Source organism: Melanostigma gelatinosum, assembly GCF_949748355.1.
Source record: "Melanostigma gelatinosum genome assembly, chromosome: 13".
Taxonomy (NCBI): domain Eukaryota; kingdom Metazoa; phylum Chordata; class Actinopteri; order Perciformes; family Zoarcidae; genus Melanostigma; species Melanostigma gelatinosum.
The window spans coordinates 2207417-2227940 of NC_136646.1; the positions used below are offsets into that span (position 1 = coordinate 2207417).

Consider the following 20524-nt stretch of genomic DNA (forward strand, 5'->3'; position numbering starts at 1 on the left):
TCTTCATTTTCTATGTATGAACAAGATGTGTGAGAGAGCAGGGAACATAGTGTTTAACATCATCACATACAGCACTTCACACTTTTCCATATGGCTGCCATAGCTAGAATTTACTAAAGATATTAACTTGTTTGTTCAGGTCTTCAAAAAAACTGTATGTGAAAAGCATGTACAGGTGTTCAGCATTCTTTACTGCTCAGATAATCAGGTTCTGAACATTGATCGCTGTTTCAAATATTTGTGCCTTTTTTCTGTAAACAAAACAGCCTTCAATTGAATCTCAGATGAGCACAAACAATATACAAAAGAAAAGGCCAGAAACTTTAAGAGTTGGTGAACTAACACATAATTAATTCAACAGTGATGTAGGCAGATTTGCCCCGACCCCCTTAGTTACTGTCACTAAGCCTGTCAAGATTCCCATTCTCACTTTGTACATATGCAGTTTACAGATGTGCACTTGATGGCTATTTGTAATATAGCTTTGTAAAAGCAAGTACATTTTAGTACGATACTTCAGTACAATTTTGATGTACTGTACTTGAGTATTTTCATTCTCCTTGTTTTTGTAGTGTACTTCTACTACATTCAAAATGAAAGTACTGAACCTACTCTATTACATGGATGTGCTTACTTTAGTTCGTACTTACTTTGCAGATTCAAATGAATAATACAAAATGTACATTTAACAGTATGATATACGATTATACACCCCTCCAATACTCAAACACACACACACACAGACACACACACACATCCATTCCTCATGCACACTGACACCACTGATTAATACTCCTTAGTTGGCAGCTTCATTTGCTTAATTGTGGTATAATTTGGTTTAGTAAACTTTTGTTAAAACTTTGTCATGGTGTGTGTCCTGTTTTTAGTGGTCTAAGAGTCGGGTCGTAACAAATATACGGGCCTTAAATGAACCAGAACTGACAGAAAGGGTAGCTTGTTTTTTACATGTGGTATGTGTCTGACAACACTCGGAACCAATTTTAGCACTTTAGTGAAAAATAAAGAGGAAGCTTTCCAGGAAGGACTGAGCAGTGCGTTTTTTTTTTTGTGTATCGCGGTTTTAACTTCAGTTTTCTGTCGTCTGTTCTGTCACTGATAAATGTTTCAGCCATGGGGATCATACAGCAGAGAAACCTTCGTTATTTGGCCATTGGTAAGACATACTCCCAAATTATATCTGGAAAGTTGCTTTTTTCGTGTATGGTACAGCAGTTTTATTGTATGGTATGAACATGTTTCACTTTGAGTTTAAAGCTCCTTCATTTTATTTGAATTATCAAGAGAATCCAAAACACAACAAGGCAAACTTTTATTTCTGCACTTTTCAGCTTGCTGAATGTAATGAGCCATACTATTTGTTCTCTTCTCTCTATAGTCTCTTTTCTCTTGACCTCAACGTCACCTGCTGCAGGTCAGTCAGTTCTACAGTGTGATGCATAAAATCTTTACAGTTTTCAGTTGACGTTGTTTGTAAATAAATTCAGAGTTATTTGTTGTGTTGTGTCTTGTGTTTCTGATAGATGCTCGGATCAGATTAGTTGGGTCTGGGTCTACTCGTTGCTCTGGAAGAGTTGAAATCTATTACAACAGTGCCTGGGGAACAGTATGTGATGACGGGTGGGACCTAAAGGACGCTGAGGTAGTGTGCAGACAGTTGGACTGTGGTACGGCACTGATTGCTCCTCACTCGGCCCACTTTGGTGAAGGAACTGGCGAAATCTGGCTTGATGATGTTGGCTGTTCAGGAACTGAAAGGTCTCTAACTGAATGTCACCACAGAGGATTTGGGATACACAACTGTGGACACAGTGAGGACGCTGGTGTCATCTGTTCAGGTGAGAAAACCTTTGGATAAATGTGAACCTTTCTGTATGTTCTAACAGTCTAGTCTTTGTGGGTTCTGATGAGCCTTTTGGGTGCAGCACTGGGTAAAGCGCTGGTAACCACACCCTGCAGCATGCTGTTAGAATAGAAGAGCAGAGTGTGAAATGTTGCTTCACACCCCATGAATTAAACGGTAATTAAAATGAAGACGATTGTTTTAGTGGTTGATGTAAGTGATGTAAAGCACACACACGACTGAAAAAACCCCGATAAAAAGGCTCCAAAAACACAGTGCATACTTTTGAAGAAACTCTTTTTGCATTCTCTTTCTCATCCAGATCTGTATTCATGGGTGTGTCTGACAGACTGGTCGTTTCATTTTCCGCCTGACAGCACCTCCCACTTTCCTAAGCTTTTCCTTGTCCAGGTTGGTTTGGAACTGTGTCGCGGCATTTTCCATGTGAGCATGCAGGGCAGGGGTTGGGTTTGCCTGTTCTGTAACGTAGAGTGGGACACCCTGTTGCTCTGGATGTTTGATGTTTGAAATAAGGTGGAAAGCTGTTCCCTGTTGCAGAAACTGGAACGGTCACGAGTGTCCCGCTATGCACAGCGGTGAGGGACCCAATTAGTTTGAAACCCCACCTGGCTACAACTCTATTTAGTCAATGGACTTTAGTCACCCGCACCTTGTCCATTTTCCAGATGTCACAGGTTTGAAATTTGTGCGACTGCATGACAAAGTCATGGTTTTTGAAAAGACAACCAACCTTTCCTTGATTGAAACTCGTTGCACTGGCTTGCAGACAGACGGGGACGGGTGCCTCTTCAATAAATGCAGTGAACCAGTCGGGGCTCCAGGGACTTCAATACATCAATACTGTTTGCGGGTGAAATCTGGTCTGCCAGCTTTCTTACATATACAGGCCATAGTAAATATCCTCTGACTTTCAACCAGTTAGTAAAAAAAAGTTGGTAAACTCAGTTTGTTCAGGGGTCATTTTGGTGCAGTATCTCGTTAGTGTCTGAAAGGGAATATCAAAATCTGTAGCAACTCTGTGTGTAGTTATATGCTGCAGTTTCCACTTCCACTTATGGTTAAAGTTTCAACAAGTTTCTATAGGGAAAAGAAACAAATACACACACTTTTAATGCTGTGTGTGTGTGTGTGTGTGTGTGTGTGTGTGTGTGTGTGTGTGTGTGTGTGTGTGTGTGTGTGTGTGTGTGCTAAAGATGGAAACTGGTAGCGATTATGGTCGAGCTAGTAAATATGAAGTTTGATTAGCCTCTATTTACAAATACAATTTAAGATTATGAGATGTGATTACATTTTCATTTAATGTTTGTCTAACTGGCTTGATGTTATGGAAATAGTAAAATGAGAAAATGATGAAAATACTATGAGCATTGTAGTGGCAGCTTATTTTACCGTCCTTCTTGGCCACTTCTTGCAGGATGTAAAGGGTTCTGACTCGCGTAGACTACCATGTCCAATATACGTGCGCTTGCAGGCTATACTTTTCTTGCTAGCTGTCCAAAGATGAGGCTCGTAGCTCGTAGTTAAAAGTAGCTTTATTCCATGTAAAAGATAAACAAAACAATTTCCTTCGGTAATAACTGGAATACTAAAACACTGGCTGTAACTAAAAAGTCTATAATCTGCATTTTGATGTTAAAACAAAAACATTAACATTGTTAATAATGTTTGGTTTAGATTAAACCCCATAATTTGACTTAAAATAAGTCTGTAAACTAACTAAATATGTAAATACATCAACAAACGGAACGTCAGAGTAACTCAACAACACTTTGGGACAAAGTAGTTTGACCCATCCACTTCCCCTCTACCCAACCACAGAGTATTGAATATTCATGTGGATGTGTTTTATTTGTGTGTCCACCACGACAAAGGATCCCAATGCGTAATTTTGACTTATTACTTGGCACGTCCACCAAATGCGATGTTTGGAGATTGAGGACAATTCCCATATTTCTGTGAGATCAGTTTGTGGTAACGTCCTCCAGACCGACGGTGCTGTTGCGGAAGTGTCGGCCCACCTTCTGATCCCCCCTCAGGTAAACACTGTTAGCTCCATCAGCACTGTTTGCACTATTGGTGCTGTTGCCACCGCTAGCTGCGAGCAGGCGGCAACCTCTGGTTCTGAAAAGTGAAGCCAATGCTGAAGTGTCTTAAAATTACATTCTCTGTACTGGCCATGAGGGGGCAACTCCTCTGGTTGCAAATAGAAGTCTGGTTGTCTATGAGAAAATGACTCTACTTTTCACTTGATTTATTACCTCAGTAAACATTATAAACATGAGATTATGGTCTCAATCTATAGTTTCAAGTCTTCTTTAATACAGCATGATGTTCATTTAGTAAATGATGGTCCATTTAGAGTCCATATAGCACACGTGACAAACTCAAGGCCCGCCGGCCGAATCCGGCCTGCCACGTCATTTTATGTGGGCCGCTGATCTGCCAGCAAAAAAAACAAAAACCTTTTTTTTTATTTTTATTTTGGAAAAAGAATTAAAAGTTAGACTTGAAAATAAAAGTATCCCCATGGTCTAAATTATGAGATAGAAAGTTGAAATTATGAGATAGCATGTTGTCTGTGTACAGACATTAAAACTATCACAACAGGTGGACAGGAGAGGCAACAGCCAGAAAAGCGGTTTTCCAACGATTGAAAAAGATCATGTACAGTCTATGGTTGGGGATCATTGGTTCAGCCATCGCCACGTTGAGAGCCGTGGGGAGGCAATAGATATGCTCTGAATTGCATATGGAGAAAATGATAGTCCAGCCAAGATCAAAGATACAACACATTGAATATGATACTGTTGTACTTTCTTTCAGCAATCCTCCCGAAGTCCAGAATCTCCATGAATCCTGTCGGTGATGTTACCTGGGGTCAGAATGTCGTCTTCACTTGTTCCATCTCAACTCCCACTCAACAGCTTTTAAGTGAAACATTTATTTTGAAAAAGGCTTCAAGTTCATTCGAAAAGAGCCAAATGTCAACAACCAACTCTGCTACCTTCAGCATGTCTGAAGTCAACTTTAACAATGAAGGATCGTACCAGTGTCAGTACAACACCACGGTTTCAAGACTAAACATCATCTCCCCCTTAAGTGACTCTGTCAGACTCTCTGTTACTGGTAAGACACATTTATGAATAAATAGAATAATACTGTCACGGGAGTTCACAGGTAGGACCCAAACGCAAGCTTGTAAAAAAAGCCAAATTATACTGACCATGATTTCATGTACAAAAGCAACAAAAGGATGAAACATCCAAGGGGGGTGAATACTTATGCAAGGCACTGTATATTTTCATGTTTGTCCCTTTTGTACTCAGTGCCGCTGCAGCAGCCCAGCATCTCCCTGACGTCTCCTAACGGAGGGCTGGTCTGGGGCCCCGAGGGTGCCGAGGTCACCAGGGGTTACAGCTTTGTCTTCACCTGCTCCAATTCCTCCCATTATCCCGGAGGTGTTTTCTCTCTCATCTCCTCTGGCTCCGGCCTCACCAACACCAAGCCAGCAGTCAACCGCTCGGCCTCCTTTGACTTCCCTGTGGCAGAGTATGAGCACCTGGGGAACTACAGCTGTGTGTATGAAGTCACACTGTCTGCACGGAGATTCAATTCCACCATGACAGCCACGATTACTGTCATCATCAAAAGTAAGGAGAGTGTATTTAAACTAAACACTGCTATAGTTCAGGGACAATCGCTGAGTGATGGTGGCCACTACTTACTATGTGGAGCTGAATCAGCAGCACAACCATTTATTAACGCTGCTTTCCAGTAAAACTTTCCAATAAAACCACAGTGGATAGAGAAACAATGAACTGTATGGCTTGTGCATATACCAAGCATATAACATAATGACATTTCATGTCAATTAAGATTGGCCTCCAGATAAAACAAGTCACATATCATTAAGCATGCAGCAGTGCTACAGCAGTGGTGACCATTGGACTATTGCCCTCTATTCATCCCCCCAAAAGAAAATTGCCTCAAAAAAAGACAGAGTGATGTGTCCATTACTGTTTTTATCCAAGCACCCAGGAAGAGCGCCGGGCTTTGAAGAAAACTATTTTTCATGGTGGCCAATCTGTGAGAATACAATCACGTGATGCCATGGCGCTCAAAAATACCTTTACCCGTAGACTTAAATTGGGAAAGACACGTCTGTAACTTGGTGGATACGTTTAGAAAAAAAAGTAAATCAACTCCCCATTAGGCCTGCCTGGTGGTGTAATGGCTAACACTCTTGCCTCACAGCTGGGGTTCGAGTCCCGGTGTAACAGGCCAAATTAACCCCCGCCCAGATTAAACCTGAGTATACCCAGGGGATAAACTGTCCTCGGCCAAACTATACCCGGGGGTGTAAAATAGCCTAGGCCATACTATACCCCTCCAGGCCAGAGTATACCCCAGGGGATCGTCATCCACACAAAAGTCGGCGACTCCATGGATTGGTTGACACATGTGAACTGTGGTTTTCTGGCCAGCAACTTCTGTTATTAGTAGAAGTAGGAAGTTACAACCCAATTCTACATTTTCACACAATGCTCTGTCTCACATTTCCCACACTCTTTAACCAATGTGAAAATCACACTGAGCACAACACATCTCAACTTGCTGTTATTCTGCTCAATTCCACATTTGTATGCGCTGTAAATTTGGGTAAAGTGAGAAATTAAGTTTTCATGTTTTTCCTTAAAGCCTGTTCTTGACCAGGTACCTCCCCTCCAAATAACGAACACAGGAAGCTCAAACGTGTCTTCTCTGACAAGACAGCAGTTGGTGTGTGGATAGAGACGATTTATTAATGGCACTAACTGTCAAAGGTCTTTCTCTCCTAGTGTCTCTGTTGCCGCTGGTTTCCTCAGTAGCTGTCGTGGTTCCGCTGCTGCTCCTGCTGGTCTTGGTGGCGGTCTGTCTGGTCTGCAAGAGAAAGAGACGAGCCGAGCAGCCTGTTACCCTCGTCCAAACTCAATGTCTGTGCTCACCAGGACACACAGCACATTACATGACACGAATAAAGCCTTATTCACATGGGACTATTATCAGGGGACAGCATGAGATTTCATCTCTGTTTTATGCATCGCATTGGCACTGGATAAGCAAAGTCTGTATCTTACATCATCCACCAGATATGATGTCTATATTTATATTATATAATAATATGAATTGTATATTATATAGACCTATTTATGTTCATGTCATATTTACAGAGACATCTTGCTCCTGTGCCTGTATCAATGGTTCTCCTCACTGTGTAGCGAGATGAGCCTCTTGAATTTGCACCCAAAATGCAGTCAAAACTTAAATTTTCAATAAGTCTTGACCGAAATAGAGGCACAAAACCCCCAAAAAGTGTGTTTGGCAAAATACAGCATCAATTGATCCATTGTTTGTGTTTGAATGCTTGTAAAGAATTCCCTCTGATATTCATGAGACATTTTGTCCTGATGCTTGTGTTGCAGTCGCTGTCAGAGTCAGCAACGATAATGAAAATAATGAGGACGAGGATGATGTCTACCAGAACATTAATCCAGCGGACACCAAGAAGAAACTCAAAGAGGAAGCTGGGAGAGTGGAAGAAGAGGAGAGTGATGATTATGAGGAGCCAGAGAGTAACAAAGGTCATGAGGAAGAAGAATAAACCAGTGATGATGAAGCCGACTATGTAATTGTAACCCAGCCATTGGATGAACTAACTGTGGACATTTATGGAGAACGTGAGGATATTTATCAGAACTTTTGAGGTGTCCGATGGTGAAATGTTGAATAATGCTGAAGAAATTGTATCTTGATCTCTTCCTGTCTCAGGAGAATTGACTCGTCATTCAGTTGTCATTATGTTGATATGCCAGACTATATTGCTATAGTTCGTTACCAAATGATTGTCGGGTTGGCGTAATTGAACGTTTGTTTTATCAAAAATTTTACATTTTCCGTTTTTGGTTTTAACCCCCCCCCCCCCCCCCCTCAAAAAAAGAGTAAGCACAGCCGTTTTTCTGTACAAACAAATTGAGAGAACCAAACTAACGAGCCGATTAGTTTTTGCCTTTGAAGAGAGATGCAAAGCATACCAGGAAGTAAGAGTATTTCAAAATAAAAGTCACAGCAATAGAATGTCTTCATGCAAGGAATTCTTATTGTCAATTATAAACTCCAAATCAGCATTAAGTGTGGGTGCAACAATGCTGAACAACAATCATTTGACAACTTTAAAATGATGCTCTCTTATACAATATCTCACAGAACTAAATCATTCTTGCGACCAAACTGCTACATTCTGATGATGTGAGTTTGTCAGAGGTGATAAGAAGCTGACAGCAGAGAGAACAACAGAACAGGTTAGAGGGTGAATAATGATGACAGTGACAGTGATGATGGTGATGATATAGTGATGAAGGTAAAAGCAGCTGCTGGGTGCTGAAGCAAAGTCCACTGAAGGGTGTTTAATAAGAATTAACCAAATGTCTCTTTATTTTTCAATTATCATTATTTATTGCCTCATGATCAACACATGCTCTTCCATGTATGTGTGGTTCTGAAATTACATAAAGTAATACATGATGGATATAACTAGGTTGCAAATTAACCATAAACATCAAGTATCCGATGACATAAACAGTATTAAATGCATCTGTGTCAATAACCTAGATAATTTACAAAGACATGCATATAACTACATCTATGGTTTAAATACACTTATACTGCCATCTACTGGTAGAAAGGGTTAACCTTTACTCTGAGTCTCCTTATACAGTCTGTGCGCTGCGTTCACACAATATGGTGGAAAAATGAATATCTGTGATAACAGCAACAACTGCGAACTAACAGCGAACATCCACGGAAAGATGATTAAAAACGGAAATGTGGTTAATACAACAATGACAAAATCTCAACAAATAAACTTCTGGAACTGACCTCAAGACCTCAAGGGTCACTGAGTGCCTGGACATATTCAGAGCAGATAAGACTCTAGATTTCAGATAATAAAGTCATTTAGATTGAAATATTTATAAAACAGATCAATAAGCTTTATACCTTAAGATCTAAATTAAGTTAAATTAGAACTCATATAAAATTGCTTCACAATCTTCTCTGGTGCTCTCGAACTGCTGAACGGTATAAATCTTTTGAACTAAATTTAATGTAAAAATGTCAATTGACGGATTTAATTGAAAGACATCAATCAATTATATTGGTCACTGATTCTTCCTGGTCACATGCAATCCTTTTAATTTATTTCTGGTTCATTGTTATTCATTGTACTCTTCATCATATTATTTATTCATTTTGTTTATTTTATCGTTTATTCATTTATTTTCTGTTGTAGTAGTTTAGTTACGTAGGTAGTCCAATAAACATTTATTTTGTAAAGAACTTGTTCATTTGATTTGTGTGTATATGAAATAATAGGTACCTGTACAACATCACAAGAACTGTAGTGTTTTCTCCCCTCCTGCCCTTCTCTCTCTCTCTCTCTCTCTCTCTCTCTCTCTCTCTCTCTCTCTCTCTCTCTCTCTCTCTCTCTCTCTCTCTCTCTCGCACACATTCCTAACAGGTCACACATTCCTAACAGGTAAATAAGAATTTCTTGCATTGTTTTATTGGCTTGAAATACTTTTACTTGCAGGTCGTGCTCTGCGTCTCTCTTCAACAGAAAAAGGGATCGTGTAGTATATCGAAGTAGGTCATGAAAAGGTCAGGCAATAGTCTGTTGAAAACGGTCATTGTATAGTACGTTTGAAAAAAGTCATGAAAGATTTCTTAGTATTGAATGCTGAAAAAGTCAAAGTGTAGTTAGTATGTCAAAGTCCTAAAAGGGTCCTTGTATAATATGTTGAAAAAAGTAATAAAAATGTCGGTAGTTTTTCAAAAAGAGTGATAAAAAGGTCGAGGAGGTGGGAGGGAACTAGCTTGATTAGAGCCTATATAGGGGGACTGGGTTCAGGTGTGAGTCTTTTCTGCCTTTACCTGCAGCAGAATCCTGGGCTCTCTAAAGAACTCTATCCTTGTCTGAGTAAATGTGAGTTTCTTTTCTCTATGTACATTGATTGCAGTTCCTGTCCTTATTTTTCAAGTTAAAGCGCATTGTGTTAATGCAATCCTGGTTAAGAGTCACCAGATATTGCTTTTTTTATTAAATGTGCGCATGGTAATAATACATAGTATATAGTTCTGTTTAGATAGAAATCAGCATAGATTGTACCAGCCTCATCTGCCCTGCACCTGTCTACAATAAATCACAGTTGAAGTGGATTCTCTTGGTGTATCATTGTGCCTGACCGCACACCCACAGTGTGCTGAATGCTGAACATTCTACAGTCATAGTACGGCATAAGTGTAAATAACTTAAAGAAGTCTGTCATAAATTGTGACACTACGTAAACAGCTTTATCATTTGGTAATGTTTAGTTGTCTACCATTAATGGACCAGGAGGTTAAAGAAGTAAAAAGGTCAAAATGGGAGGAGACAACAAAGAATCTGGGTCTTTTTGGGTGCTCCTAGCTTGGAGTCTTTATTAAGAAGCTTATTTAGTGAATTGATTTTTTGAATTTTTTCTTTATTTTATTTACTTTTTGCATTATCCATTTCTGTAACTTTATTTTGAAAAACAAATGAAACTAGTTTGTATTTTGTATATTCCAACCAACGACTGCACCTCAGAGGACCCGTCTGTTAAACTCCTGAAGTTCGCAGACGACACAACGGTCATCGGCCTCATCAGGGACGGTGACGAGACTGCGTACCCGCGGGAGGTTGAACAGCTGGTCCTCTGGTGTGGTCAGAACAACCTGGAGCTCAACAGGCTCAACACTGTGGAGATGACAGTGGACTTCAGGAGGAGCCCCCCAACACTGCCCCCCCCCCCCCCCCCCCCCCCTCACCATACTCAACAACACTGTCTGCTGTGGAGACCTTCAGGTTTTTGGGATCCACAATCTCCCAGGACCTGAAGTGGGCTCCCAACATCAACACCATCAGGAAAAAGGCCCAGCAGAGGTTGTACTTCCTTTGTCGGCTCAGGAAGTTCAATCTGCCTCAGGAGCTGCTGATCCTGTTCTACTCCACCATCATCCAGTCTGTTCTCTGCTCCTCCATCACTGTGTGGTTTGGATCGGCCACCAAACAGGACAGAAACAGACTGCAACGGATTGTCATGTCTGCAGAGAGGATCATTGGTTCCAGCCTGCCCCCCATCCTGGACTTGTTCAGCTCCAGAGTCAGGAAGCTGAAGGATCACTGCAGACCCCTCCCACCAGACACAGGAACAGCTTCTTTCCACTCGCCGTCACTCTGATGAACAATAAATAAGTTATACTGCACTATTACCACTACTTGCACAATCGCCTCAATTCCATTGCCATTGTTTATAGGTTTATGTTCATATATATATACTTTTTTGGATATCTGTTTATACTTGTTAAATGTTTATACCTACTGTATACCATCTGTTTTTTTTTTTTTTGCTGCCCTTTTTTTATATATTTTTATTGTAAATTTGTGTGTGTACAGCGAAGTGGAAACCGTACATATACATGGCCAATAAAGCTGATTCTGATTCTAAATAAATCCAGTCTTGCTTGTCTCTGAGGGTGCCTAAGAGAGCACTTCTCCTGGGAAAGGTTGAATTTGAATAACAGACCTGCTGCAAGTTAGGGTTAAAATGGTGTAATTCAATCTTGTGTGAGTTACTTACTTGGTTGGCTCGGATTGTTCTGATGCTCTGCTGGTTTATCATGCTTGGGGTTGCATGTGATAAGAGGAGTATTTCCAATTCTACGCAGTATATCCCCCCCCCCCCCCCCTTCAGGACACTTTCAAAGCCATGATAAAAAGACCCTGTTGGGTGGCGACGGTGTGAAGTCACAAAGTAATGCCACCTCTACTAATGTGTTCACTGATGTTTGTGTTGGTGGGGTATAAGCTTAAAGCTGATCTTGTACCAGGATGCATTTGAGGAAGTGAACCCTCTTTGACCACTGAGAAAGCACAAAATAGTATGTGTTAACTTCACACTTGCCAACTTTGAGCCGCTCCATCGAGTTGACAACTTGCAACTTCTGCTTCTGTGCCCTGAGACTTCAAGTGCTTTGCACATGACAAGTTGTTATCAAGGATGCTGTCAGATATGAGAGAACTTAAAAGAAAGGAGCTGGTCACTTCATCCGGCCAGGTGGTGCAGGCAACAGTCCATGTACTGTTGGACAATTCGGGCTTCCACTGCATTGGATCAGCTGGTCTCCTCCATCCGACAGGACAATGAAACAATTACATCGTCAGCCTACCCGCTGTCTTTTAAATTCGATTGTGTCTCTACCTTCAGTATGTTCATGCTACTGTTACGTGCTCCTCCACCTCCCCATCTCCACCCAAAGTCATCAGCTTCATTAACTCATCAGCCACCACCACCACCATCATCACCACCTGGACTTCACGGGGGGATTTATCTTGCTGTTGCTCAGGGCAGACGGCCCTCGATTACAAATCTCCCTGTAGAGTGTCAAAGACTCTATCAAGACTTTATCATCACATATCTGTTAATAATAAACAGTTATCTATCCTTTATCTGACTTGTCTCTCCCGGTGCACCTGATCCCGTTGGATTTGTCATTTTGCTCATTGTTGGATGTTCTGTTACTCACTTCAGGATTTTGACAGCAGTTTTGTAATGTTTTTGTTTCATTGTTTCACTTGTGGTTCTTCTGATTGCCTTTGGACTCAAAGGGCCTCATCTCCTGTGTGTGTGTGTGTGTGTGTGTGTGTGTGTGTGTGTGTGTGTGTGTGTGTGTGTGTGTGTGTGTGTGTGTGTGTGTGTGTGTGTGTGTGTGTGTGGTGGTGGGGCTGGAGTGTGTAGGGTTAGGGTAGAAGTAGGGTTAGGGTAGGTTTGGGTAGAAGTAGGGGTAGAAGTAGGGTTAGGGTAGAAGTAGGGGTAGAAGTAGGGTTAGGGTAGAAGTAGGGTTAGAAGTAGGGTTAGGGTAGAAGTAGGGTTAGAAGTAGGGTTAGGGTAGAAGTAGGGGTAGAAGTAGGGTTAGGGTAGGTTAGGGTAGAAGTAGGGTTAGGGTAGAAGTAGGGGTAGAAGTAGGGTTAGGGTAGAAGTAGGGGTAGAAGTAGGGTTAGGGTAGAAGTAGGGTTAGAAGTAGGGTTAGGGTAGAAGTAGGGTTAGAAGTAGGGTTAGGGTAGAAGTAGGGGTAGAAGTAGGGTTAGGGTAGGTTAGGGTAGAAGTAGGGTTAGGGTAGGTTAGGGTAGAAGTAGGGGTAGAAGTAGGGTTAGGGTAGAAGTAGGGGTAGAAGTAGGGTTAGGGTAGGTTAGGGTAGAAGTAGGGGTAGAAGTAGGGTTAGGGTAGAAGTAGGGGTAGAAGTAGGGTTAGGGTAGAAGTAGGGTTAGAAGTAGGGTTAGGGTAGAAGTAGGGGTAGAAGTATGGTTAGGGTAGGTTAGGGTAGATGTGGGGTTAGCAAGGGCGTAGGTTTGCATATGGTCCATCGGGACTAGTCACGACCAAAGTTTGGGAAAGACACAATTGTCCCCACCAATATTTTGTTAATTGTAATTGCCTGGGCGAAGGACACACAAAAAGGAGGACTTTCCTTTTCTTATCAATGCTTATTTTGTTCTGCACAACTATTGTGAAGTTCACAAATAAATACTCTCCAGTATGACAGGGACTTCCAGTCACCAGAGCTACGAGTGAGAGATGTGTCTTGACCAAATTTATTGCCCCAGAATCTAGTAAACTTTGATTTGTAAGTGTTCATTTTGAAGCAAATTTGATGTGTGTGTATGTGAGAGAGAGAGAGAGAGATGGCACTTGTGATGTGACGGAATCTTTGTTAGAATTAACCGCATTTGATGAAGTTTATATAGGTAGCTCAAATGCTCTGGGAAACTTAGTTATCATTTGACATACATCAGAGAGACATACTCAAAGTAGCACTCAAGCAACAATCGCGCATTACCATTGTGAAAAAATACAGGACTTGAGAACAGCCAAAATGGACTTTCAAAAAACAGACAATGAGCAGGCATCAGGAAGTGTTGCCTTGAAGGAGCAAATGGCCGCCAAGGAGCTCATTTGGGACCGTGAGAAACAGACAATAATCAGGGTTCTCTGTGAAAGGCAGGCAGCAGAAATTGTTGACATGAAGAAGCAGGTGGCCAGCAAAGAGCTCACTTGGGACAATGAGAAAGTGGAAATAATCAGGGTTAAGAAATCAGAAATTGTTGCCGTGAAGAAGCGGATGGCCTCAAAAGAGCTCATTTGGGACCGTGAGAAACAGCAAATAATCAATGCTTTCAAGTCAGAGGGAGAGCGTAGACAAATAGAAAAGGTGGTCACAGAGAAGAAGAAGGACGAAATTATCCTTTCTCTTCGTCAAAGACTGCTTGAAAAGCAGAACGAGAATGCCGAGTTTAAATCGAACTGCTCTAATAAAAGTAATTGTTTTATACATACAGTATATGTATGCAAAATTGTTAATTGTCATGCACCAGCTGGTATTTTGCTAGTGATTGAAATCAGGACAGTTTAAAGTATGGTCCTGGATGTGTTGACAGCATTGACGTTAACTTAAGGAAGGAAATTAAGAAGCTGGTCGTGCAAAATTGAGTTTTCATGTGATTTGATAGTCATGGTATTGTGAAGGACCTCTTTGGGAACAAAGAGATTCATTTTTTATTAATAATAGCAGAAGAAATATCTAAGTTGTAAAAATAATAATAAAGATAGAATCGATTGATAAAACTAAATAAAGTATCACGGAATATTTGTATAAAAGTACAAAATATGACGACTTGTAAACGCTGTAGCTGTTTGAGTTAGGGCGACATAAAGCGCAATGGTACTTTAAGATCACTTTCAAAAGCAGCACTTAAATATAATTCAGGATAATCAAATACTGCCAACTGAGAGCAGATAAAGGCTGAAGGAGCCTTTTCTCATAACTTTATAGTTTGCATAGAGGTGTGGCCATAGCGGCTTGCACAGTTGTAATGATCTTCCTGATTGTTGTCAGCTGCAGTAATGTTGCAGTTTATCTCCATAATCTCCATATCGTCAAAGTTAGAAAATATGAAAAAAATACTTTGTAAATGTTGTGCTATTTTCTCTACGTGAGTGTTATTAAATAATCACAAAAAATATCTCAAAATGCAACATTTCTGTCTTTGATTCTTTGGCTTTTTGCAATGAAGAGTTCAAAGCTAACAGCAGAATTTTCATGTATTTTAAGACATTCACCCTCACAAGGGTGCACTTCAATAGCACACATTGTCTGACTACTGATTTCAGTCTTGTCTCATCGTAAAAAGATATGAGGCCATCTGAGGTCAGCAAAATTGAATAAAAAGAAAGTGTTCCTTAAATAGGTATTTCAAATGTGAAGTCTTCCATCATTTAAATCCTGCAATATTCTGTACATTCAAGCACATGAACACGATAAATCATTTGTAAAATGTGACACTTTTAATGAGCGCAACAGCAAGAAAGCACATGACAAAATTAACAGTAATAATATTAAATATAATAGCACACAAAGTTATTTTGGCAGCAGTTTCAAATTTCCTTTTGTTAGACTGCTGAAGTCATGAAGGATGCCCACCTTCACGTGTGACCAGCAGATCACCACAGAGCGTACACAGTGAACAGTGAAATACACAATACACCTTTGACTTCATCCTTGAAGTTTTTGTTTTTATTAGTTCGTCCATCAACTTCTGACGAGACGACTATCGCCGAGCACGCAACTGCACACAAGACACAACTGCACACAAGACAGTGTTGACTGTGTGCGCATACTGTGTGTGTGTGTGTGTGTGTGTGTGTGTGTGTGTGTGTGTGTGTGTTATTGATACCAGCATATGTGTTTGCATGGCTCCTGCTTGGTGAATACAGGGCAAGTGCACAAATGTGGGTCACCCAAGCACACCTAAACAACACGAACAAACGTGGAGTAAGGATACAAAACCTGGTTTTAATGACCTGAGAAGAGAGCAGGAGTTTCGTTTTGAAACAAAATTTTGAAAAGAGCCATGTTGGTTTTTAAAAAGCTGACTTTTCAAAATGAAACGGATTACTTTTCTTTCTTCAGGTCAAACGCGCCATAGAGCGTTTGAAAGACTAAATTAAATTGAAATAAAGCAAAATATCTGATAAAAAAGTAAACAACACTAACTAACAGTTCTTTGCACTACAGGCGCAATTTGATCAGTGGTCAAAAGGTTCTGAAAAGTACCAATTCCAGTTATTAGGTACTGCAAAAATTGAAAGATTTAAGAAAAAGAATCCATGGTTTTCTCTGACAAATGTTCTTTCACATTATGTAAGATTCTGTACTTGTTTTCACATCCACTGCAACACATTTCAGGGATTAGTTTTATATAACCGAGTCATATGAATGCTAAATAAATGGCAGTGTTCACCTCACAATGTTGCACATGACAAAAAAAGAATTGTGAACCTGAGAAATATTGTGAGCCAAAACCTTTGTGTGTGTGTGTGTGTGTGTGTGTGTGTGTGTGTGTGTGTGTGTGTGTGTGTGTGTGTGTGCGCGCCATTTGGGCCCTACTCTGTTGTCCTGCCAGCTGCCTTGTGCAGACGTGACATCCTGTCTGCAAATTTCTTTCCCTCGCTCTTCTTGGTCTGTGAAATACTGAAACTTATGCTCTTGGTCCCCCCCCCCAAAACAATTTCAAGTGCCACACAAAGTCAAGAGTCTTCAATTGTTGGAAAAGAGAATTTTTGAAGAACTGATATTCCTGCTGGCACAGCCGAGGTTTGTGTTATTGATGAGGTTGTGATACTTGAACAGGAACCAGTGTTGGTTTCAATCTGACCAGCTGTAGGAGAGGTCGAGCTTCAACTGTTAAAAATGCTGAGGTTGTAAAATGATAACTCATGAATTACTCTTCATTTTCTATGTATGAACAAGATGTGTGAGAGAGCAGGGAACATAGTGTTTAACATCATCACATACAGCACTTCACACTTTTCCATATGGCTGCCATAGCTAGAATTTACTAAAGATATTAACTTGTTTGTTCAGGTCTTCAAAAAAACTGTATGTGAAAAGCATGTACAGGTGTTCAGCATTCTTTACTGCTCAGATAATCAGGTTCTGAACATTGATCGCTGTTTCAAATATTTGTGCCTTTTTTCTGTAAACAAAACAGCCTTCAATTGAATCTCAGATGAGCACAAACAATATACAAAAGAAAAGGCCAGAAACTTTAAGAGTTGGTGAACTAACACATAATTAATTCAACAGTGATGTAGGCAGATTTGCCCCGACCCCCTTAGTTACTGTCACTAAGCCTGTCAAGATTCCCATTCTCACTTTGTACATATGCAGTTTACAGATGTGCACTTGATGGCTATTTGTAATATAGCTTTGTAAAAGCAAGTACATTTTAGTACGATACTTCAGTACAATTTTGATGTACTGTACTTGAGTATTTTCATTCTCCTTGTTTTTGTAGTGTACTTCTACTACATTCAAAATGAAAGTACTGAACCTACTCTATTACATGGATGTGCTTACTTTAGTTCGTACTTACTTTGCAGATTCAAATGAATAATACAAAATGTACATTTAACAGTATGATATACGATTATACACCCCTCCAATACTCAAACACACACACACACAGACACACACACACATCCATTCCTCATGCACACTGACACCACTGATTAATACTCCTTAGTTGGCAGCTTCATTTGCTTAATTGTGGTATAATTTGGTTTAGTAAACTTTTGTTAAAACTTTGTCATGGTGTGTGTCCTGTTTTTAGTGGTCTAAGAGTCGGGTCGTAACAAATATACGGGCCTTAAATGAACCAGAACTGACAGAAAGGGTAGCTTGTTTTTTACATGTGGTATGTGTCTGACAACACTCGGAACCAATTTTAGCACTTTAGTGAAAAATAAAGAGGAAGCTTTCCAGGAAGGACTGAGCAGTGCGTTTTTTTTTTTGTGTATCGCGGTTTTAACTTCAGTTTTCTGTCGTCTGTTCTGTCACTGATAAATGTTTCAGCCATGGGGATCATACAGCAGAGAAACCTTCGTTATTTGGCCATTGGTAAGACATACTCCCAAATTATATCTGGAAAGTTGCTTTTTTCGTGTATGGTACAGCAGTTTTATTGTATGGTATGAACATGTTTCACTTTGAGTTTAAAGCTCCTTCATTTTATTTGAATTATCAAGAGAATCCAAAACACAACAAGGCAAACTTTTATTTCTGCACTTTTCAGCTTGCTGAATGTAATGAGCCATACTATTTGTTCTCTTCTCTCTATAGTCTCTTTTCTCTTGACCTCAACGTCACCTGCTGCAGGTCAGTCAGTTCTACAGTGTGATGCATAAAATCTTTACAGTTTTCAGTTGACGTTCTTTGTAAATAAATTCAGAGTTATTTGTTGTGTTGTGTCTTGTGTTTCTGATAGATGCTCGGATCAGATTAGTTGGGTCTGGGTCTACTCGTTGCTCTGGAAGAGTTGAAATCTATTACAACAGTGCCTGGGGAACAGTATGTGATGACGGGTGGGACCTAAAGGACGCTGAGGTAGTGTGCAGACAGTTGGACTGTGGTACGGCACTGATTGCTCCTCAGTCGGCCCACTTTGGTGAAGGAACTGGCGAAATCTGGCTTGATGATGTTGGCTGTTCAGGAACTGAAAGGTCTCTAACTGAATGTCACCACAGAGGATTTGGGATACACAACTGTGGACACAGTGAGGACGCTGGTGTCATCTGTTCAGGTGAGAAAACCTTTGGATAAATGTGAACCTTTCTGTATGTTCTAACAGTCTAGTCTTTGTGGGTTCTGATGAGCCTTTTGGGTGCAGCACTGGGTAAAGCGCTGGTAACCACACCCTGCAGCATGCTGTTAGAATAGAAGAGCAGAGTGTGAAATGTTGCTTCACACCCCATGAATTAAACGGTAATTAAAATGAAGACGATTGTTTTAGTGGTTGATGTAAGTGATGTAAAGCACACACACGACTGAAAAAACCCCGATAAAAAGGCTCCAAAAACACAGTGCATACTTTTGAAGAAACTCTTTTTGCATTCTCTTTCTCATCCAGATCTGTATTCATGGGTGTGTCTGACAGACTGGTCGTTTCATTTTCCGCCTGACAGCACCTCCCACTTTCCTAAGCTTTTCCTTGTCCAGGTTGGTTTGGAACTGTGTCGCGGCATTTTCCATGTGAGCATGCAGGGCAGGGGTTGGGTTTGCCTGTTCTGTAACGTAGAGTGGGACACCCTGTTGCTCTGGATGTTTGATGTTTGAAATAAGGTGGAAAGCTGTTCCCTGTTGCAGAAACTGGAACGGTCACGAGTGTCCCGCTATGCACAGCGGTGAGGGACCCAATTAGTTTGAAACCCCACCTGGCTACAACTCTATTTAGTCAATGGACTTTAGTCACCCGCACCTTGTCCATTTTCCAGATGTCACAGGTTTGAAATTTGTGCGACTGCATGACAAAGTCATGGTTTTTGAAAAGACAACCAACCTTTCCTTGATTGAAACTCGTTGCACTGGCTTGCAGACAGACGGGGACGGGTGCCTCTTCAATAAATGCAGTGAACCAGTCGGGGCTCCAGGGACTTCAATACATCAATACTGTTTGCGGGTGAAATCTGGTCTGCCAGCTTTCTTACATATACAGGCCATAGTAAATATCCTCTGACTTTCAACCAGTTAGTAAAAAAAAGTTGGTAAACTCAGTTTGTTCAGGGGTCATTTTGGTGCAGTATCTCGTTAGTGTCTGAAAGGGAATATCAAAATCTGTAGCAACTCTGTGTGTAGTTATATGCTGCAGTTTCCACTTCCACTTATGGTTAAAGTTTCAACAAGTTTCTATAGGGAAAAGAAACAAATACACACACTTTTAATGCTGTGTGTGTGTGTGTGTGTGTGTGTGTGTGTGTGTGTGTGTGTGTGTGTGTGTGTGTGTGTGTGTGTGTGTGTGTGCTAAAGATGGAAACTGGTAGCGATTATGGTCGAGCTAGTAAATATGAAGTTTGATTAGCCTCTATTTACAAATACAATTTAAGATTATGAGATGTGATTACATTTTCATTTAATGTTTGTCTAACTGGCTTGATGTTATGGAAATAGTAAAATGAGAAAATGATGAAAATACTATGAGCATTGTAGTGGCAGCTTATTTTACCGTCCTTCTTGGCCACTTCTTGCAGGATGTAAAGGGTTCTGACTCGCGTAGACTACCATGTCCAATATACGTGCGCTTGCAGGCTATACTTTTCTTGCTAGCTGTCCAAAGATGAGGCTCGTAGCTCGTAGTTAAAAGTAGCTTTATTCCATGTAAAAGATAAACAAAACAATTTCCTTCGGTAATAACTGGAATACTAAAACACTGGCTGTAACTAAAAAGTCTATAATCTGCATTTTGATGTTAAAACAAAAACATTAACATTGTTAATAATGTTTGGTTTAGATTAAACCCCATAATTTGACTTAAAATAAGTCTGTAAACTAACTAAATATGTAAATACATCAACAAACGGAACGTCAGAGTAACTCAACAACACTTTGGGACAAAGTAGTTTGACCCATCCACTTCCCCTCTACCCAACCACAGAGTATTGAATATTCATGTGGATGTGTTTTATTTGTGTGTCC

General features: G+C 40.5%; 1 protein-coding gene and 1 long non-coding RNA gene across 2 annotated transcripts; both read left to right on the forward strand.

Moving 5' to 3' along the window:
- Positions 1-1131: 1131 nt before the first annotated feature.
- Positions 1132-19240, forward strand: LOC306787336 (scavenger receptor cysteine-rich domain-containing protein DMBT1-like; the record flags this gene model as incomplete). The annotated part of the gene is made up of 6 exons (XM_079282454.1): positions 1132-1174; positions 1397-1432; positions 1542-1856; positions 18321-18635; positions 18963-19051; positions 19199-19240. 6 exons carry the CDS (start codon positions 1132-1134, stop codon positions 19238-19240), a joined length of 840 nt encoding a protein of 279 aa, XP_079138580.1.
- On the forward strand, positions 4859-7004 carry LOC306786471. Its single transcript, XR_013772489.1, has 3 exons — positions 4859-5008; positions 5209-5532; positions 6721-7004. It is a non-coding gene; the product is annotated as an uncharacterized lncRNA (long non-coding RNA).
- Positions 19241-20524: the final 1284 nt, after the last annotated feature.